Source organism: Mustela putorius, unplaced genomic scaffold (assembly GCF_011764305.1).
Source record: "Mustela putorius furo isolate JIRA1106 unplaced genomic scaffold, ASM1176430v1.1 tig00003859_pilon_pilon_pilon, whole genome shotgun sequence".
Classification (NCBI taxonomy): Eukaryota; Metazoa; Chordata; class Mammalia; order Carnivora; family Mustelidae; genus Mustela; species Mustela putorius.
Window position 1 is genome coordinate 19,420,610 of NW_025422011.1, and position 23,519 is coordinate 19,444,128.

The 23,519-nt window shown below is 37.0% G+C and overlaps 1 protein-coding gene across 1 annotated transcript in view; it reads right to left on the bottom strand.

Moving 5' to 3' along the window:
• The window catches only part of LUZP2 (leucine zipper protein 2), a 500,071-nt gene that overhangs the window by 60,520 nt on the left and 416,032 nt on the right, over positions 1–23,519 (bottom strand). Inside the window, exons 8-9 of the mRNA XM_045066118.1 lie at positions 13,625–13,699; positions 2,607–2,774 (exon numbers count right to left, since the gene is read on the bottom strand). Of these exons, the coding sequence (XP_044922053.1) occupies positions 2,607–2,774; positions 13,625–13,699 (243 nt within the window). The remainder of the gene's footprint in view (positions 1–2,606; positions 2,775–13,624; positions 13,700–23,519) is intronic.

Consider the following 23,519-nt stretch of genomic DNA (forward strand, 5'->3'; position numbering starts at 1 on the left):
CACTGCAGCTGTAATTAGCCAACTCTGAAGGTGTACCCATTAAATGTCCTCATTTAAAAGTTCCTTTTTTCATGCACAGAGAAAAAAAGATTCCGTGATGGAAGGGTCTCTCTTACTCACACCTTACATCACATCACATTATCCAGGATTTTAAAAATGTTTTCTGAAGCGCCGGCATACAGCCAAAGCCCCAAGTATACATAAAATACAATTTCCACCACTAATGAAAAGATAAAGAATGCAGGCAAATCATAAACACTAGAGAAGCTTTTAATGCTAATCCATAAAATAGAATGCTCTATAGTACATCAACTTAGATTTATTGAACTTTATCTTAAACAATTGGATTTTTCTGTTATTGCTTTCTGAGAAATGAGCAATTTCTAAACCAGCCTCACCTAAATGCTTCCTACATTTTTCTCTGATAAGCCAAGGGAAATAATAAATATTTATTATTTATTTCAAGGACAGGACATACATTTATTCATAGTAAATCCGTTAAAGTAACAATCAGTAATCCCTCCACACATTCAGGGTCATCAAGAGCCCAGTTTTAATTGGGCCTAAACAAATATATTTTGAGTGGAGATAGGTGTCCTGTGTGCCCCTAGAATTACACAGTGCTTTGCCCAAAGTCATCAGACTTAATAAGGCTGAACCTTTGCTCCTCTCTTTGACCAAAACTAAGGAGGCAGGGTGTGGCTTCCTGGCGGGTGCGTGACACTGTGTGAGAAGCTTGGCATTTTACCAGTGACCGATGTCAATGGATTTCTTCATGACTTTTCCTAAACATAACAAATACATCATTATGCAAATTTCTTCCCTGCCTTTGGTTAAGCAAATAAACCCTTTAGACCTAGAGTTTCCAAAGAGGCAGGAGGAAAAAATAAAGGAGAAAAATACCGGCCTAAACATTTCTAGAGATCTTAAGTACAGAGTAAAAAGAGAATAAGATCAAATGAAAAAATATATATTTTAAATGACTTTTGATAGGGAAACATGAGATTATACAGACTAAATCTGTGCAGTTTATACATTGATTAGTCATCAATAAAAACACATTTTTTTTTCCTCTTGGTTTTGACTCTGAAAATAGTATTTCTCTAAACTGCCATTTATGCACAGATGCACAAATTTGTTTTATTCCAGTGTAAGGAATCAGAGTAAGCAGTAAGGAAGCCCCACAGTAGTGCATCACTGGGTAACTGCGTCAGTGCTTCTGGACCCACCATAGTTAGAGTTTGCAGCAGACGTGGAACTGGCATCTGGAACACTCACTTTAACAGCCAGTGATCCTAAGGCAAGAGAGCCAGCACTTTCAAATATACTGCCTGAAGCTACACTTTCTCCAGTAACTATTTCAGAGTGCCAGGATTTATTTAAACGTAGAGACAGTAAATGGAAGGTTCTGATGACATAAGTACAGAATGACAAAACTCCCCACTGCCCTGTCAAATGTAGAGAGGTGGTGGGAATTGAGGAAGTTTTGCTTGATTCACCTGGTCTCAGAATCTCTTAGGAAGCTTTTGTTTTATTTTTTATTTTTTTAAAAGATTTTATTTATTTATTTGACAGAGGTAACAAGTAGTCAGAGAGGCAGGCAGAAAGAGAGATGGAGGAGGAAGCAGGCTCCCCAAAGAGCGGAGAACCCGATGTAGGGATCGATCCCAGGACCCTGGGATCATGACTTGAGCCAAAAGCAGAGGCTTAACCCACTGAGCCTTCCAGGCACCCCTCTTAGGGAGCTTTTAAAAACTACTAATGACTTAGAGCCCAATCAGAAAGAATTTAATACGTTTGAGATGAGTCCCAAGTGTCAGGATTTTCTTAAAGTATCCTGAGAGAGTCACATATGCAGGAAATGTTGAAAACCATGGCTTTAAAAGTTTTTAAAAAAGTATCCACTTTTGTAAGGATAGCTGTTATACCCTAGGAGAAAGTATTTTCCATATGAAACCTCTGGTATATACTGGTATGTAATATAAGATGCTTTCTTTAATTAATTATAAAACAAAGCTATCATTATTATTATTAAAATATGATTAGTAGCATAATCATATTAAATTATATGATAAGATTCTATTATTAAGTCATGATGATTATAAATTGAAATAGTACTATTAAAATGTTATTTTAAAATAATTTTAGATTATTTTATAATAATAATTATTATTCTTATAATTGGGTAATTCTGGTTAACACGCAGCTGGCTCTCTAAAACAAATTTTGTTGGGGCGCCTGGGTGGCTCAGTGGGTTAATCCTCTGCCTTTGGTCCTGGGATGGAGTCCCGCATTGGACTCTCTGTTCAACAGGGTGCCTGTTTCCCTCTCTCTCTGCCTGCCTCTCTGCTTACTTGTGATCTCTCTCTCTCCATCAAATAAATAAATAAAATCTTTAAAAAAAATTAAAAAAATAAAACAAACATTGTTGTCCAATGTTCTCTAAGTGACAACAGACACTTTACAAAGGGTTCGCGCTTTCCATTTACTTCCTAATCTTTCAATGAATTTGGTATCTTACTCTGTCCACTCTGATGATCACGGAGAATGGAGTATAAAGACTGTGCTTCACTTGCTTCTACTTTCAAAGCATGACCGAAGTGTACCTGGAATTTTGAACTTGCATCAGGAATCACAGGGCTACCTGTCCCAGGTATAAGTGGCAGCTGAGTTGGACTTGGCCTCATTAGACTCAAAGGAGGAGGAGCCTGATTACGGAACACGGTGGACAGGCAGAGATGCACAGTCTCCTTCATTGCCTTCAGCTGTGAGTCCTACGGAAAAAAGAGAGAGAACAACTTTTACATGTGGTTCCGATTGTTCTTTCTTTGATTTGATTCTCCCCATCCTTCCAGCCTGCACTCAGTTCCCCCACAAATACCTACCAGTTTTCAAATGTTAACTTCCTCACTTCTAAATTTCACTCTGACACACTCACTGTTTATGGCTCACTCAGTCTATTTTTAGGAGCTACTGTATCTCATGATATATTTCGAACACCGAAATTCAGAGACATATGTTACTTGATGTGATTTCAGTTGTGATAGATTGTTGGCAAGGACATGTCCTCTAGGGTCACTTTGTAGACAATGTCTGTAGAAACTTGCCATCTTTCTCTTGGTGTCCATCTCTTTTATGACAAACCATTCCCCTGGCAATGGAGGGTCCTGTGTTTCTCAGAACAGCCTGCAGCACTACTCAGTTTGCCCACAGATTGGAAAAAAATCAACCTTGTTTCTAATAAAACACTTATTTCCTGTGGGCCTTGTTAAGTGGTAGGAGCTAATCCAATATGGTTGTAAATTATATTTCTTATATTTGCATAGGATTTCACAATATTTCAAGCTCTTTCACATGCAGGAAATAATTTTATGCTAACATCTGTGGAACTGGCATCATTATTAGTATTTTACTCTGAAGAAAGGAAAGTTCAAGATTTTCAGACTGCTTTTTACCCCTGGTTTATAATCACAAGGCAGACTGAACTAATGTAGACAACAACCATCTGTAACTCCCATCTTAACACCACTGCTAAAATATTTTTATTTTTTAATTTGTTTTAAAGGGAGGGTTTTTCTTTTAAAGATTTTATTTATTTATTTTTGTTAGACAGAGATAGAGAGAATGAGCATAGGCAGGGGGAGTGGCAGGCAGAGGGAGAAGCAGGCTCCCCATTGAGAAAGAAGCCCCATGTGGGACTCAGAGCCAAAGATACATGGTTAACTGACTAAGCCACACAGACATCCCTAAAAGTATTTTTAAATGCTGATAAAGTAAATAGTAATAATAATAATAATAATACAACTGTGAGTACAAATGACAGAGAGATCTCCAGTGCCAAAATGGAAAGACATATAAATTTTAGGAAAGCTTATGGTAACTCAGGGGTAATGAAGGGCATGGATGTAGACCCAAATAAGGAAATGTCACATAATCATCCATTTCAAGACATGAGATGTGGCCTTTGTGGCAACAGAGAGGAAGAGATCCAAGATCCCTGGAGAAGCTGGCACATGTGGAGTGTACCCTTTCAGGGTACCCATGGGTCAGTGAAGCAGCAGAGTCTGTTGTCCTCCTTTTGAGGGGGTATTCTTCCAACCAATCCTCTATCTTTTATATTCTATGCCAGGAACACACCTTCATATAGCATCTGCTCCTATTTCCAGTCTCCTGAAGAATAGCGACTATGACTTGGATCCTTCCCAAGATCTACCTCTGAGCTTTCCACTCATATGTGATGTGATAAGATTTATCTTTAAGACGAGAGAGAATGTCTTTCTAGAGGAGCAGCAGTTTAAGAAATCTATTTGGTCCAGGCCAGAGATGAAAGAAACAAAACAAAACAAAAGCAGCAGGTAGAGTAGCAACTGGGATACGTAAGAAATAGAACCAACGTGTATTTCCTTCTCTTTAGTATTGTCCCAACAGGTTGTCTAAGATGACATAAACATCTGAGAAGAACTAGGCTGGAGGAATGTCGTTAAATGGGCAGGAGAGGACCAAGCTGGGCCAAGCTGAATGATGACATTTTACTCAACATGGTCCCTTGGATCGGCTTGTCTGAGCTCCTGACTTTTTGTCCTTCCTGCGCCCCATTAGGTTCAATCCTCTATGTGGGTCCTTTATAGAATCTGTCTCTAATTTTTAATTTATATGGATATATACACATGTGTAAGTTGTCTATTCTGTTCAGAACTGTGTATTTAGCACGTAACATGTTCCCTGACACGTTAGAAGGGACTCACCAGAAAGGTTTCTGAATCAATGACTTAAACACGTGGGTGAAAAAGCTGCTTCTACTTACTGGGAAGGACAGTGATAAGCTTTATCAATGACAAGAAATTAAATAATAGTTCAGATTTCTCTTCCTAGTGGTGCTTTCTTATAACCATGGTTAACGCTCCTCTCACCACGGAAGAGAACATTGTGGGCTGGGCCAGGAGTGAAAGACTGCAGGGGGCACTGAACAATTTAAATTTGTTTTCTGTCTCACATGTTATAGTGAGACAATGGATATAGAATTAATGCAACAGAGTCAGGCAAGTCTGGGCCCAGATTCAAAGTTAATGTGGCTTTGAAATGCAGCCTTTGAAATGAGACAATCACCTCAGATAATGCAGGAAGTTGTGATGGCTATTTTCTTCACTATATTTATATCCTGGCTCCTCTAAATACATGACGTGTGTAAAAGTTGTATCTATAACAGGCTCACAGTATATATATTGGCAAAAGGAACAAATTTCTGAGTAATGCCTGAACTTGGATGTGAAAATAAAGAAAGACCGGTAGCAAGTTAATAGCTTCGAACATGGGTTTTCAGGAAATGCTATTCCGGGAAGACACATTTTCCAGTGGAACAATACTTGAAGATGTGCATGTATGTGATATTTTAAATGATCTGAACTTGATCATCACGTTTGTTCCCAGGGGTCTCCTGACATGGTCAGGATCATCTCAGGTATCAGATTCAACATCACACAAACATAACTTCCAACTCCCTGACGTTTCACAGCTACGGGGTTAAGTCATCTTTGCTCTTCTGTTCCAACTGATTCCTGACCTCTTAGCTCCTGATTTTGTTTCTTTATTGGACCACAAGCATACGAATTGGCCTCCTGCCTTAGATTCTGCCTCCGTTCCTTGATTACACTGTAGACTTTTCCTGCCAGAGATCACAGATTGCTGAGCCACCTTGCCCTACTTTGTTCAGCTTTCTACCACGAAAACAGCTCTCTAGTTAGTCTCTCTGACTTAATACCACCTTTTACTGACACTACTCAGACTTGGCTTGACCCATTTCCATAAGCAGGACTCAGACGATGATTTTACATCATGACATCATTATATTTTCATTTATACTGCTGGCTGTAGTTGTAGCCTGTTTTGAAACTGCAAGTTACTGTTCACTTTGAGGTTCACCGTAACTAGATGTTACCTGATGAAATACAGTATAAACTGTAGAAGATATACTTTGTCCAAAGTATTACAACCTGGTCCATCCTAGGGTCATTCTTGTTTTTGCCCTGCTTTTCTCCTTCTTGCCCGAAACCACTTTTTTTCACTTGCTTTGCCACATAATAGCAAAATGCAAACATTTTTAGGAAGAACCCGAGTAGCTCAGCCTCTTTTTATTTGCAGCCCATCAAAGATTCCAAATGTATTTGCATCTTAGAGCCTTTACACTTGCTGTTTCCTGTCCTATGAACTCCTTCTCCAAATATCTGTTAGAAAACTTCCCGCTAAAATTTATCTCTCAGCTCATATCTTTTTTAAAAAATTTTAAATTCAATTTAATTAATGTATACTGTATTATTAGTTTCAGGGGTAGAATTTAGTGATTCATCAGTTGCATATAACACCCAGTGTCAGATCACATCTTACCTTCTTGGAAAGGCAGTCCCTCAAGGCCCTTTCACGGAACACTCCTTCCTTAAAGTCTCTGTCACTTTTCTCACTTTAAGTCCTAGGTAGTCTTGTTGTTGCAAATTACCTTATTGTTTCTATGTTCAGTGTTTTATCTATTTCCATTACGATGTCCTTTCTTTGAGGGCCAGTGCCTTTCTTGCAGCACCACCAGTTTCTAACTGTTTCAAACAAATAGTTTCAAACAAATGTTTGTTGAATGAATAAATAAAATAAACCCTCCAGAGGACATAGGGTGGTGGTGTTTTACATGAGAAAATATGAAATATTTCTCATTTTATTCTGTATAATGTATAAGTAAAGTATTATTTCAGACATTAAAACACTAGTGCTTGGGGCACCTGAGTGGCTCAGTCAGTTAAGTGACCAACTCTTGGTTTTGGCTCAGGTCGTGGTCTCCTGCGTTGTGAGATTGAGCCCTGCATGGGGCTCTGTGCTCAGTGGGGAGTCTGCTTGAAGATTCTCTCTCTGTCCCTCCCCTCACTTGCTATGACTCTCAAATAAATAAATAAATGTTTAAAAGATAAATAAATTACTAATGTTTTTGCTATATAATACATAAAACTTATTAAAATTACTGTGTACATATATGATCTTAACATGTGGGAGATTTAGAAGGTAATTTTTCGTGTGTCTGTAGGTAAGTACTTATCTCAGAAAAATGTGCTTCTTTCCTGGGAACAAGATATAGCTTGCAAAGACAACTGTGCCCCTACTTTCTCATCTCCTGACAGATATAAGTTCATATGATATTTTGTCTCTCTCTGAATTCATTTCTATGAAGATGTGAGGTCATCAGAGAGATCTGGGTGAACATCGGCTGCTGGCTTTGGAAAGACCATGAAGGGCTATAAATCCAAAGGCTTTCCCCTTAACTTTTATATCTGCCATGAAATCAGCTCTATGAATCCTGTATGGTCATTTTTACATCTTTTTAAATATTTTTTAAAGATTTTATTTATTTATTTGACAGAGAGAGAAAGAAAACAAGAAGGGGGAGCAGCAGAGGGAGAGGGAGAAGCAGGCTCCCTGATGAGCAGAGAGCCTGATGTGGGGCTCCATCCCAAGACCCTGAGATCATGACCTGAGCTGAAGGTAGACACTGTGCTGACTGAGCCAACCTGGCACCCTTATTTTGATAGTTTTTATTCTTGGTTTAGGTTGTCTCCAGGTCCCTTGTATGTAGGATAAATGGCAAATTCATTAATTCATGAAGTTAGATCTTAATTTATGTATTCAGTCAAGAGCTACCTACAATGCTCCTGTTATGTGTCAGACACGTATGGCAAAACAGGTTTTTGTTCTTTTGCTACTTAGTCCTGGGAATCTGTGCAGGCTGACTAACATTTGTCACTTTTTTTTTTTTTTTTTAAATTTTACTTCTTTACTTATTTTTTGAGAAAGAGAGCAAGCACACAGGAGCAGGGGGAGGAGCAGAGAGAGAGAGTAAGGGGGAGAAGATCTCAAGCAGACTCAGAGCAGAGCCGAATCGCACAACTTTGAGATCACGACCGAGCTGAGACCAAGAGTCAGATGCTTAACTGCCTGACCCACCCAGGCACCCCTCACACGTACCATCTTTAATATGGATGTAAATAATGCATGCCTTCCTGGGCAAAATTTTGTGACAGTCAGATGTAACAGATTTTTTTTTTTTTTATTTTTAACATGAAATTTTGAGAGATAGATTTCCATACTATAAAGCTGTTTTTATATTCCAGTAGCTGAAGCTGCCTATAATTCATAAGATATTGCCAAATAAATAATTGATTGTTTGGAAAAACCAAGGTTGATTCTTAGATCGTGAGATTATTTTTGTTTATATTGTAATAGTAAACTGAAACTTCTTTCATTAAACATGTCACAAGAAACAAGTTAGAGTGTGAAGATGATTTCATAATATTTATGAGGTATTTGAGGTTATTTGAAGCCCTGATATAACATTCTTAGGAGCTAGGCACCTGAAGAGAGTAAAAAAGTCTCATATAAAGATGATGGAGAGAGGTAGAAAGCAATTTCATTAAACTGTAGTTTTTATCCATTTTGAAGTGACCTAGCATTTCTACCTGCCTTTATGATTACAGTTTATGAGCCTCATACATATGGTACAAGAGATTTGTTGAAACCGACCTCTAGTAATATGAAATGCTTTATAGTTTACTGTAGCAAAAGGAACGACAAGATCCTGAAGGTTAAAGAGAAAAATTGTTAACACTGACAGGCAGTCTCTACAATCTCATTCATTGATGTTAATAATCACTGCTTCCCGGGGGCTTTCCCTGTGCCAAGAGATCGTAGTACTTTATTTTTTTGGATGCACACAGTTTTCTCACCACTTTTATAAAGTAAGTTTTGTTAGTATTCCATTTTGCAGTAATGCACAAAGAGTTTGAGGACTTCGAACATGGTCATTCAGTGGAAGAGTGATCGAAGAAAGGCAGACTGATTCTGGAAACACTGCCACATAGAGCCTCTCATGCTAAATCCAGACTGTAGCACGGTGCGGGCTAGGCACACCTAAGTGGGGAGTGAATAGAGATGGAGTGGAGAAAAGCACAGAATGGGTAAGACAAAGGAGAAAAAAAACTATGCTAACCTGGAGTTCTGTGATTCAGACCAAATTATAATTTGCGCATTTAGTATTATGGGACTATACCAGTTTGTACAATCCACAAGTACATAACATACATTCATTCTCTGTGTTTCTGGAGCCTTCTGACTCCACAAGCAATTATTTCATAATTTTGGGTGCCCAACAAAATGTGAGAGGTGTGGATCTCCAGACCATGTATCATACGTGTTTTCGATTTCCCAGAGATCCTACCACATGGTGATCACATGAAGGGCATTTTAAACCTAGTTAGCCATTTTGAACCTGACTAAGTGGATTATCTGAAGTCAGATGCGGGAAAAGATTAAATGCAAGGAAGAAAATTCCACAGTCAGAGTTGCTACAAACATCACAAGAGACTGGGCTGCCACGGGATCACATGAATCCCATTCTTTCTAGGATTTAAAGCATCTTGTAGAGATTGTGGTAGGGGTATTAGAGAAAGGACTAAGAAAAACAAAAACAAAATCAAAACAAAGAACAATGGTCTAGTGGAATTTTAGGATTTATATGTATCTCTGATTTTCTGATTTTCTCAACTCTATAAAGAGTCTTGTCCCTTTTTAAAAAGTAATATTATGTAGTATGAGTTGGATATCGTCAGAGAGTAACATAAATTAGTATAAACTTCTTTTTTATAAGTTAAAAAATCCTATAAAGCTGGAATCTTGGTAAGATGAATTATGCTTGGCCTACTAACAGGCTTCCTTAAAATTACCTTAAATAGTTGGAAAAATATAAAATAAGACAATCACAATGGAACAGAGTTCTTAAAACATCTAATTGTTCATTCAAAACATTTGTCCCAAAGATCTAAACCTTAAGAAAGAATATCATCAGAATTCATAAAATGACCTTACTAATTAGTTATTGCAACACTTTCTAGATATCCTGTTTGAGAAGTTATTTATGTTAGCTGTGAAGTGGTTTTGATCATATGTTGTAATGAAAATGCCTATGTGAGACCCAAGTCTCTGGGAAGTAGAATTTTAGCCTGGTCCTTCACAACTACAGTACACCAAGGAGATACCATAAGAACTCCAAAATGAATCAACCTGAAATAATCCATCTCCTCTTTCCTGTATCAAAACACCCAGGGGGTGCCTGGGTGGTTCAGTGGGTTAAGCCTTCAGCTTGGGTCATGATCCCAGGGTCCTGGGATTGAGCCCCGAGTTGGGCTATCTGCTCACTGGGGAGCATGCTTCCCTCTCTCTCTCTGCCTGCTTCTCTGCCTACTTGAGATTTCTCTCTGTCAAATAAATAAATAAAATCTTAAAAAAAACAAACAAACCCATAGTTTAATCTGGTGGTTAGGAAGCAACTGCTTTTCTTTACACATCTGCTATATGTATACAGTAAAGTATTGCAAAGCAAGTCCATAATCATATTACTTGCTTATTGTTTTTAAAATAAAGTGGTTGCTATGTTGTGATCACAAAAATGGAAAGCTCTTAACAGCAGATAGCACACTTTCTTCATTTTCTAAAATAACATTTTGAAAAATAGAGGGCATATAGAGAAGAAAATAACAATTATAAAAAATATCAGGTAAATATCGATCTGAATTAAATGTTAAAAAGCATCATGTTTATTATATATTATATATTTGTTATATATGATATTTATTATACTTTTATAAAATACATGATAACATGCATATATATATTGGTAATATACACCCATATTACATATACCTGATGTATATATACAATGTATATACTATATGAGGCATGTATCTAATGTACACAAAATATCTATATGTGTGTGTATAAATTAAAGACTATCTGTGTCTATACAACTACTAGAAAATGAAACACATGGGAAATAGTAGAAGTAATTTTAAGCATTCTTAGTGTGATTTTACTCCATCTTTCCCCAAAGTTAATTGGGTCCTCAAATTTGATATATTTTTATACTTCATCTACTTATATTATATATAATCCAAAACAAATGTGATTTGTGTATTTGAACAATTGTTAAGAACCATATATATAAAATTCTGAATTTTTTATTCAACAATATATATTATAGATGTATTAATAGTTATATAAATGTCTTCTTATGTATTCATTAATATTAAATTTTGATTGCTATTTGAAAATATGAGTATGGAACATACATGAAATATATATGCTAATTCTAATGGTAAGCATTTAAGTTATTTCAATTTGGTATTAACACAAACGTGTTGTATTTCACGTACTTATACATGTGTCCAAGCACATCGGGATGAGTGCAAATGCTATGATACACATGTTTAAAAACTGATTTAATAATTACACTACCACCACTAGTGTATTGGAATATGGGATCATTAGACTTTTTAATTTGTATCAATCTGATGATGTTGAGATGACGTCTCTTTGTTTTTATTTACATTTTCATTTTTCTTAATTAGGTATCTGTTGTTAATAAATTGCAATGAGGGACGCCTGGGTGGCTCAGTTGGTTAAGCAGCTGCCTTCGGCTCAGGTCATGATCCCAGCGTCCTGGGATCCAGTCCCACATCGGGCTCCTTGCTCGGCGGGGAGCCTGCTTCTCCCTCTGCCTCTGCCTGCCATTCTGTCTGCCTGTGCTCGCTCTCTCCCCTCTCTCTCTCTGATAAATAAATAAAATCTTTTAAAAATAATAATAATAATAATAAATTGCAATGAAATATAGCAGAATGAAGAAAGTGCATGTGTCTCAACTGTACTTTCAAAAATGTATATACAATTTTAAGGAACATTGCTGTATACATACTGATTTAGGATTATGCTGTCTGTCTCTTGCAATGATCTATAATTATCCATTTGAAAAATTTTAAGTCATTATCTCTACAAATATTGCTTCTGTTTGTTATTCCTTTTGGAACAGGTATAAATTTTAAAAATTGATATACATTTCTCATTATCTGTTTATTTTCTATTTATTTGTACTTTTTCTATGTTAGTCTAGGTAATTGATATTAATTTTCTGTACATTTTACTTGTCTTCAGTTCTATTATGTCCACTCATCCAATCTGCGACTGAGCAAAGTTAAAGTTTCAATTACATGCATCATTTTGTTCTAATTCTACAATGTCTACTTGATGTTTTTAATAGATTCCAAGTCCAGTGAAAAATATTATCCTTTTATCTCTTTGTCTATTTCTCTACTGACACACACACACACTCATCTTCATGAAATCTTTGTTTCCTCATTCCAGTGTCTGAATCAGTTTCAGTTACGCTTTCCTCGGTTTCTTTTTGTACTCTGATCAGATTGTATTCCCTCTCCACACGTCTAGAAATACTTTTATTATATGTCAAACACTGTGTAGAAATGAACCAAAAAATCCCCAGAGGTTATCTTCCACATGAGAGGGTCTGTCTTTCCAGTGTTAGGCAGGATGATGGCTGCTAACACCAACCTAATGAAGAACTGATCTTAGCCAGGTGATGCATTGAAGGCTTATAAAATGCAGATTACTCCTGGATGGCCCTGTTCCTTTGGCACAGACTTTCCATGCTTCTGATTGAGAATAATGTGGTGTTTGTCTTCTCAAGTCTGAAATACTATGATTGATTTCTCAGATTCAGTTTCCTGTATTAATAAGTGCTAGATACATGTTCTCAGTATTACAGAAAATGACACTGGATATTTGATAAATGGGTGTGAGTAAACAAAGAGATTATTTTAAAGTCACTCTACCTTTTGTTCTGAGTGAACTAAAGAATAGAGAAATGTTTATTTCCTATTATTTCATAGAGGTGATTTAAAAATTAAAAAAAAAAAAAAGAATGAGAGGCATTAAGAAATTTTGCCACATTCCGTAACAATTCAGCAGAACAGTAATTCTAATTATATAATCAATTAATCCCTTTCTATCTCCCTTTCCATATGCCAATTGCCTATTCTCCACGTATGTCTCATATGAAGAACAGCCTAAGGCTGGCATCAGCAGGGGTTGTGGTTTATCCTGACCATGCACATTTGAAACACAATGAGACATTAATAAAACCAAAATGAAATAGAGGAGGTAAAAAGCATTGAAGAAAATCTTTTGGAATTAGTGGTGATGGTAGCACAACTTTGTGAATTTTAAAAATGTGACTTTTATACCATGTGAATTATACTTAAGGAAAGCTGTTATAAAGAGGGATTTATGTCATTCTCTCCTGCGTTATCTTTATATGAACAGAGCTGGTTAGGAGGGCTACCTCCTTCTTCACGGAGTCTCCCTCCAGAATTCTGATTTACGATTTCCAAAATTAAAAGTGTCAATGACTACTTCGATTTGTTTCCTAACTCATTTACCCAGAGTTAATACATGGCATCTTTGCTGGTGCTTTAAAACATGTTTATTCATGGTGTTAGAGAACAAATGTACCGGTAAGGTGGAAAATGAAAAGTCATGAACTCACAAGGCTGAACCTTGAGTCAATTTACTGTAGCAGCAAAAGAGAGGAAAGATTTGGGTTCCAAAGGGATTGTCAAACACTCATGAATTCTACACCCACCTTCCAGGTACAGCATCTGGAAATGCATCAATAAATCAAGTGAAGCAATGGGTCAACCCTAGCTTTGTGTGCTAAAACAGCAATTAGGATTCAGAGATGTTAACTTACCCGGTCAAGAGCCGCTTTCTCCAGCTCATTTTTGGCCACAGCTAATTTTTGTTCCAGGTCAGTAAGTTGTTGGGCCTATAAAATGAAAGAAAGACCAATCTTTTTAGTAAATTCTATAACATCCCTTTTCACTTTAAGCATCTTTCATTCATTGTAGAGAACAACAAAAACTTAGTGAAATATATTTAGAATTCAAGTTAAAAATACTCCATGACTTTTGGTTAAGCTTCAGAAAATAGTGTGTTCTGCATTAATTAGTATGTAGTAAATTCTTCGGTGGACCAAAATATCTAGTTGCAAAGTTCCAGCTCCAGTCCCGGAATATAGTTTGACATAATAAATCAGTTATGTTTCTAGTTGTTCCATATTGAACTGTATTTCCCCAAAATTCCTATGTTGAAGCTCTAATCAACTCCCTCCCACTTTGTGGCTGTATTTGGAAACAGGGCCTTTAGGAAGGTAATTAAGGTAAAATGAGGTTGTAAATATAGGGCCCTCACCCCATACAATAGGCATCCTGATAAGAAGAAGAAATACCAGATCTCTCTCGCTCTGCATGCTCACCCAGAGTAAAGGTCATATGAGGATCCAAGGAGATGAATGCCATCTGCAAACCAGGAAGACCCCCTCACAAGAAATCAAGTCTCCTAGCACCTTAATCTCAGACTTCTTGCCCTCAGAATGGTACGAAAATACATTCCTGCTGTTTAAGCCACCCAGTCTGTGGCTTACCCTATGGCAGTCTCTTGCTATGGCAGCCTCAGCAGACTAACATAATAGCATTCATTCTTTCTATTATTCAGTTTTAATCCAACACACATCTCTATCCCACCATATGCTAGTACCTTTGCAAATGCCGTAACTCTTCTGTTAAAAGAGCAAAGGTCTCAGATTTGGAAGATGTATTTTAAAATCCTGTATCCACCAGTTCCTATCTACATACTGTAGCTATTCTTACAAGAAGATGCTTAGCAGCCTCACAAAGGACCCGGAGAAGAACCTGCCTCCCCTCATGGCTTAGAACCTCTCTATACCTCTGGACTTACCCTGTCTCCTACATTTAGCCAATGAAAAGAATCTCAAGCTGGAGGCACAGAGGATCTTTCTGATGTTCTTATTGGGGAAGGGGATTGAATTTGCCAGGAAAAGTTGACAGCAGAAGGTTTATCAATTAACTACCTAATTAGCTACCTAACCCATATACATAAAATACATCATAAATGTACTTAAAAATGTGTGTGTGTATATGCTTAAAAATAAAATTTTGAATTAAAAAAAGGTGAAGAAAGTATCTTCCAATATGAAGGTACCTATAAGTAGTAGAAAACCAACAAGCTCTGAGCCCCAGGCCCCTTCCCTTCCTGCACTCGCCTTGGTCCTGTTTGTCTCTATCCTTCTTTCTATTCCCATTACCTGACCCCACAATGTGAGGATCTTGAGACCACAGACCTCAGTCTCATATTCTTGACCCGGGGCTCAGGCCACCCTGCCTATTCTACATCACTGCTGTCCTAGGGCCATCTACCTTTCTCAAACACTGAGCACTCAAGACTTACATGGCGACTGTCCTTGGCTACCACAGGCCCTGCCTAACCCAACGCCTCAATGGAAGGAAGGAAAAGAAGGTCTCTTTTATCTCTCCCTGTGTCCTCAGTGAAGGATAGAAGTTAGGGACAATAGAGAGGGGCAGTGGGTGGGTCTCAGTGGGACAGTGGTCAGCTTACACTCCCACTAGTTATGGGCCAGATCCTTAGAAACTAGGGGGAGGGAGTAAGCATGTCCGTGCCACTCAACATTTTAGTCACCATCTGGAAGGAATGCCCATGCTGCCTGGCAATCCCCCATGTCTTGCCCACTCCCTTGCCCACGCCCCTCCCCCCAGCCCAGGTTCATATGCTATTTTCTATCTTAGGCTCTCTTTGGTAGGCAGACACTCTCCTCAAGATGCTGTAATCAGTCACCTGCTGTCCAGAAGGGTCTGCATAGGCACAGGACATCCTGCCTTAGCCTGTTTTCCTCCTTGTAAGGGTTTTTCAACCCAAATCCTGTGATTCATACTAGAAGATCTCCACTAAAAAAAATGACACAGAATGTTCAGTAATATAGCAATCCAGGAAGCTTGTATTAGGGCAGATAGAATGGATTCCATCAGAAATAGCAAATATGCCTTTGAAAGCTATAATGCCAGCAATTCCCAGGATTTCAAGTATTTACCTCTTCTAGGAACTCACTGAACCTGGTAAAATCTAGCCAAGAGATTTTGGAGGACAGAAGGTTACAAGAAGAGTAAGGGAAAATAATCAAAGGAATTGCAGATACTAACACATATTATCAAATGTTGGTGCTAGTTTTGGAAGGATGAGCTACTGGGCTGACTTGTATATAGTAGTTATAAAATTACATAAAACAGTAAGAATTCTATGAGTATCAAATGATCAGAAGACATATAAAAGACTAAGGACTTTACCATATGGTAAATTTTATTTGTTTTAAGTCAAATGTATTTGTTTTCTCAATTTACCTCCTGCAAAATAAAGGATAGGGCTACTTATGAAGAGTTAGTCATGATTCTGAGGCACTTTCATTCACATCCAATCACAGAACAAATATCTATGAAGTGACTGATTTTCTCAGGCCGGGAAACATCATCTGTGTACATAGATTCAAAATATACATGGAGAGGCAAGCACGTAAAGTGAAAATCACAGTAAGAAATTCTAACTGCTAAACACAAAATGTGTAGTTTAAAAAGTCAGAGTGCCTTCTTTAATAAAGGAAACAGCAAATAATTGTAACATTTAATTTTCATACCTGTACATCTTCTCATTTGAGCTTTCTAGTCCAGAAGCTAAAGTCCATACCATAAATCTTATTTTACTTAAAAAAAGAAAGAAAGAAAGAAAGAAAGAAAGAAAGAAAGAAAGAAAGAAAGAAAATGTTTCTTCTGAGCTTTAAGTTTTTACCGATCACAAAACATGGGAACCTGGGGTTTGGCTGCACCATCCAGGTTTACTTCTGGAGCTGTTCCTTACTGTTTTTCTCTGAAGTTCAACTTAAATTGAGCTGAATTATGAAGGATGACATTAATGCCACATATAACATATGTGTATAAGTATAAGTATATAAGTATATAAGTATAAAAGATATAAGTATCTTTTTTTTTTCCTTCTGAGAAATGAATCTATGCCCTGGTGAATACTAACAAAAGTCTCGGCTATTTCATCTTCTGATAGAGCATAAGAAAAGGAAGTGCTACAGGGATATCAGCATAGTATCCAGCCACAGTGTTTTCTGGCATGGCTTTCTGGTTGGAAATGGATCCATCTAGAGCCAGATCAGGAAAGGATCAATACAGACTTTGAGTAGGGAATTCACAACAGAGCCTCCTCTTAATGTTCTGGCCATTGTGAAGTTATAAAAAAAAATTTGGAGGGGACTACTGTGACTCATTTACAGGGGACATAGGTTGGTGAAAGACTACAATAGCTGGGTTTTTCAGGGGCATGGATATAACGGCCCACATTACAGTAATCAGTAACGGCCCACATTACAGACATCAGCGAAGCAAGGTCAGAAATCTTTAGAAGTTTCTTAACAATGGTTGTGCTATTTTGTTATTAAGAAGATGGCAGTTGTTCTACAACCAATAAGACCATGCAGGTGTGTTCCAGAAAATAATGCAGAAATAATGGATAGTGAATACAAGAGAAGTTCTATTAAAGTGTGGCATGAGCATATTAGAAATTCTACATTTTAATTCCAGACTTTACCATTGTAAAGTAGGTGCTATTACAAAATAATCTGTATTCTATGTTTTCTACACTAAAATATCTTGCGGTTGTAATATAAAAAATATTAGAACTTATATTTAGGCATTTTCTAGATCTCATCTATGTTATTTATGCTTATAATGTACATGACATGGTAGTAAAAGAATAATATGGTAACAATGATTACAATGATGATAATGGACCTAAAGTCTCTCTCTATATATTCATTCTGCATAACAACTCTGTCTGGCACATAGTATTGTTTCTATCCTTTTTAAATGAGAAACTGAGATAGAGATTTATGAAATACCTTGCTCAGAATCACACAGCTGGGCAATAACATATCTAGAATTCAAATCTAGGCAGCTTGTATCCACAGCTGGTCCTCCTCACCACTAAAGATATGAATGTATGTGTTCTATTTATAACTAAAAATTTACATATATTAAATGACATGTGCTCAAAATTTACTGATGACCTTTAGACTAAAAATGTTTGGAATCAACTCAGAACCTTGGAGAAATTTTGCATGCTTAAGACTTTTCTCCCAATGAGGATGATAAAGTCATAAAAGAAATGTTCTCAAGTCCTCAGTAGGATGTACTTGGTGGTTGGTGAAAAGGTAATAACAGGATTGAATTTTTTACCTATGATTCAATGTATATATTACCACATAAGAAACACATACTCCCTGCTCAGCAGCCCTAACCTAAAAGATGGGGATCATAGTCAAGAGAGACCACACAGACAACCCTACCATCATCACCACCATCTCTACATTCCACTTTACTGTAGAGTTAAAAGACAGAAAATCAATAATTCTTACTTGCATCTACTCAACCCTCAAAAAGTAGGAAGTTGCAGTGCCAAGATTATCTCTGGCCATCAGATTCTTGGATGCTGTGTCTGCTCGTTTCAACATTAACAATTTGGGAGTGACACTGAGAGACATGGGACTGAAGGACTAAAACATGTACAAGGACCAAATTTAGACCTCAAATTACACAGGAATATAACTTAGCATAACATCTGCTTAAAAGTGTTATTAAAGGTTTTAATTAACTAAAATTATGAAGTTCAGTAAGCCTTTCCATTGGGAAATAAAAGCAAGCATATATAATTTTCTTCAAAATTTGAGTTTTTATTAGTCTCATATTACCATCATGTGTATATGTATATGCATGTAACACTCACGGCCATTTAAAGAAAATCTATCCTGAAATACTTTTTTCATTATGTCTTGGAAGTTGATTCCCTTTCTCTCCTCAAGAACATTGCCACTTTGGAGGAAAGCGGCTTACAGCCTTTCTCTGTCATACATTTTAGGAGAGGTTATCTCAACACTCAGTTCCAGGGATGGGGATGTAATTTCTTACAGCAATTCCTCTATCTCTACTCCATAGTCAAATGACTGTGATTGGGTTTAAGCATCTAATTAACATCAGGCCATAGACAAGAAGATATATATTGGTGGCTTCTGGAAGGAAAATTGTCTCTCTTCATCTGATTAATAGATGGTATGTTTTGTTCTTTCTCTTGGTAGTAGAGTATAAGGATGTTTACATCTCAGTGATAATAGCCTTATCTCCAGAATAAAAAAGAACATCATGAGGCGAAAACTCTACTAGAGAAGAAAGCAGAGCATAGAAAAGAGCAAATAAATATATTACAGGATCTGGTGACTTTGAAAACATTGCAATCAAACCACATCTGAAATAAAAGGAACTTTGCATTTTCACTACTCTGTTCATGAATTCATTGTTCATGAACTAAATTCTTGTTTAAAATTTATATTTTCCATTATTTGAAAAGAAAAGATTCCAGTCTTCTCCTTATTATAACTGGTATTGGTCTAGTCCTTCTCCATAAACAACCATGAGCTAATTAGGTCAGGCTGTGAACGATGAAATATGGAGAGCTCACTAGGTGGGACCTGTCACTGTACCAGCTTTCTGGCTGAGGGCCATTTCCCACCCAGCTACAAGGGCTGGGGACCCAGCAGCTCACCGCAGTTGCACTGAGCTGTGAAGGCAGAGATGGGAGTTGGGAGCAGATTCAATACCTGCAGTATAAAAGAGAAGGGGAGCGGAGAAAAAGAGAGATGAGCAAGAGCAGAGCTTCCAAAAGTCAGTTTGTGGGGATGTTCCTACAAATCCTTGGCTGAGAACTGGGCTGCACATAAATAAGACAATATATCACACAAGGCTAATCATGAAATAACTGTTAAATGGCTGAGAGCAGAAGAGAGACAACTGAGTTTGAGCACGGCAGAAGGATGTTAGCATTCCAGACACATTCATAAGCCTTATTAACACCACAGGCAACAAAGTAACAGCTTTTAGATTAATAGCCATGCACGAGAGTAGCGTAGCGGTTGGCAAATTATCATCACAAAGGCTAAATCTGGCTCGTTGCCTGTTTTTGTAAATAAAATTTTATTGGAACACAGCCACCTTTATTTATATATTGTCTAGTTACTTTTGTGTCACCATAGTGGAACTGGGTAGCGGCAAGAGGGACCACATTGCTTGCGAAGACTAAAGAACTTGTGTGATCACTTGAAGAAAATGTTTGGTGAGTCCCGCTCTAATATGAAGTCTACTTTGGGCCGACCTTAAGAATGTCTACATCAAAATCTAGATAAGATTCTGGGAGGTTGATTTGGGGGCAGAGTTTTGGAGGTTTATCTCAGTCAAGTGAGAAGAACTTGGATATCTTCTTGGACTTTCACGTATCTACACTTAAAAAGTATAGAGCCAACTCTACAGTAAGGTGAATATGGGCATTTTAACTGCATCACTGGACAAAAATTAACAATCTTCAAAAGAATATAAAATCCAGAATCACTCTAGCATATGAACGGCAATGTCCAGCACAAAATAAAATCTTACTAGGTATTCAGAGAAATGAAATGTATCACTCAAAGTTAAACAAAAGAGTACACAATGGTAGCTGTAGACAAATCATCTTTAATGCCCAAACATTTCCTTATAGAGTTTTGTTCTTTACATTAGCCTTGAGAATCATGACAGCACTTTCTAATTGCCTTCCTGGTACTCTACTTAGCTTTTTGGATGTTAACTAATGAATCTTAGACTCTAACCCACACATCAAGAAATTGCAAAAATTCCTGAAAAATGTCTGTAAGTTTTATTCACTATGACTATCATAAAAATAAAGTCATTTTTGTCTTCATGAAAGATGGATATCAGATGACTCATTTTATACTACGCATTGGGTAGTTTCTGTGATCTATAGAAACCTGGATTGAATATGCTGCTTAGAAAAATGGTCTTGAAGTACCTAGTTTTTCTTTACTGTTATACTTCTTTACTACATGAAGTTAAAAACCTTTCCTTAGTTACTATGATTCTATTTTGTTTTTGTCTATCATAAATTTTCTAAGAGGCAGTGACTTGTAGGATTAATGATTCCAGATCATAATATAACATGTAATTATTAACTTGAGAGAGATTGAGAAGAAATGTAGGTTATCCGACCTGTACCTTTCTCAGGCAGGTATCATCAGCTCAATATACACTATCTTCTAAAATCCTGGATGAAAAGTGGTCCTTCAAACTACATAATTAGCTAGCTGCTAAATCTTAGAAATTAATACTAATTCAAATAATTGTGAGTATAAATAAATAAATACTTTGTGACTATAAATGAAGTAGTTACTGCTTCTGTGTTATTGTATTCATAGATATTTTTCATATTTATATACATTCTCTTATCTGATATCGATCTGTATTTTCATTTTATTCTCTCTCCTTGCTATTACATAATAATAAATACCATTTAATAATCACAAATACAATTTTTAATTTCCACAGGTGGCAGATACATGACCATTCCCGTATATTACCTCCCACATTTTATCATTTACTCTAAGAGGTATATAGTATACCATGTTTGACTAATGAGGAAAAAAGGATCAGAAAGAATAACATAGAAGTAGAATGAAGTTTTGGTACCAAACCTGCCTGTCTCCAGACATGTCACATTGGGCTACTTTTACTCTAATGATTTCAAAGCTAAATTGGACAACATAGGCCCTAGGTGTATCTACAAAGCCTCTTCAGTCATGGATCAGTTTCAATATCTTTCCATCTCTCTGTCCTTCTTATTCCAAGAAACAATCCCCCCCCCAATTCTTGCAGAAAGTTATTATTACTTTATAAAAATGTTTGCATTTGTATTCTAATTTTTTCATTATTATTATTCCACCAATGGATAAGTACTTTAATCCTGCTCACCACAGGCCTCTGTGATGGGAACATTCTGTATTACGCAAATAGTCAATTATCTCCTTTCTTGGAAAACTGCCCACTACAACCTCTCAAAAAGCTCCCATCCTTCTTTGATTTATTACAACTCTGTTTATATTTATTTACTTATCTATTTATTTTGCTATTTCTCTGCCTTATATTCTGGTTTTTCTTCCTCTTTTTTCTACCTAAAGTTGAGAATTTGTGGAAAACTGTGGTTTCTAGTACACCTATGCTCATCAAACAGTCCTATTCTTATACCCTTCCACAAATTTTTAAATTTCTTGAAAGGTCAAATTATCACATTCTTCAGATTCCTCAAAATCAGACTGCAGAGAATGAAAGTCATAATATTCTCTCTGTTTATATTATTGTCAATGGCATATCACATTGGTTTCCTGTTGCTGCTATAAACAAATCATCACAAGCTTAGTGGCTTAACACAAATGTATTCCCTTAAAGTTCTAGAGGTCAGAAATACAAAGTAAATCTCACTGGGTAACATCAAGGCAATGACAGGCCTGGTTTCTTCTGGAAGCTCTAGGGTAATATCTGCTCTTTGTCTCTCCTAGCTTCCAGATACTGCCTGGACTCCTTGGCTTGTGGTTGCTTTCACTGACATATTATCCTCTCTGACTAACCCTCCTGCCTCTTTTTTATAAAGACTTTTGTGATCCCATTGTTAGCAAAAAATACAGGAGGACTTGTCCAAGTCAAGATTCTTACCTTATGTACCTCTGCAAATGATCTACTGCCATGTAAGATAACATATTCACAGGCTCTGGGGATTAGGATGGAGATACCATCACAGGGTTATTAATTACCCCGTGTCTCAAACACATCATCTCAGCCCCACTCTCAAAACAAGCCTTCTTCCCATGCCCATTCAGTCACAAATGCCATTTGTTCCATCTCTACTGCTTTTATTAGAACTACCAAAGTGGGTCCTCACTTCTACTCTTTACTGATTGCTGCAACTGGTTTTTTGTGTTCTCTGCCTTTTGTCTCTACTTTTCTTGCCTTTCTCCAGGAAGTCACCCTGCATATTCCACCATGTTTATTTTTCATGAATCTTTCTTTTAACTTGTTTCTCCTTGATTCAAAAAAGAGAGAGAGAGAGAGAAACAACAACGAAACTGTAGTTTTTCCTTATTGTTTCAGGATAAATACAAACTCTTCCATATTCAGGTTGAAGCCTGTCATAGTTTATCCTACACTATCTTTAGGGGCAATTACTTTATTTATTTATTTATCTATTTATTATTATTATGTTTTATAAACATATAATGTATTTTTATCCCTAGGGGTACAGGTCTGTGAATCGCCAGGTTTACACACTTCACAGTACTCACCACAGCACATACCCTCCCCAATGTCCATAACCCCACCCCCCACTCCTGACCCCCCTCCCCCCAGCAACCCTAAGTTTGTTTTGTGAGATTAAGAGTCAGTTATAGTTTGTCTCCCTCCCGATCCCATCTTGTTTCATTTATTCTTCTCCTACCCCCCAAACCCGCCATGTTGCATCTCCACTTCCTCATATCAGGGAGATCATGTGATAGTTGTCTTTCTCCGATTGACTTATTTCACTAAACATGGTAATGGGGGGCAATTACTTTAATTGGACAAGACAATCTACCCCACCCAAGCCAGGCCAAAAATAGTATTGCTCACTACCTTTGGTAATGGGAGTAGTCTAGAATGTGTCCATCTTCTTCACTTAATTTGCCTTGAATAGGCTGACAAGCAGGAGTTCTTCAGAAATGTCTATGTGAAGTTGTACTACAAGTCCATGCTGCTAATTTGGAAGTTATGTATCTTCAGGTTATCTCAGATTCTAATGTCTTCATTTTA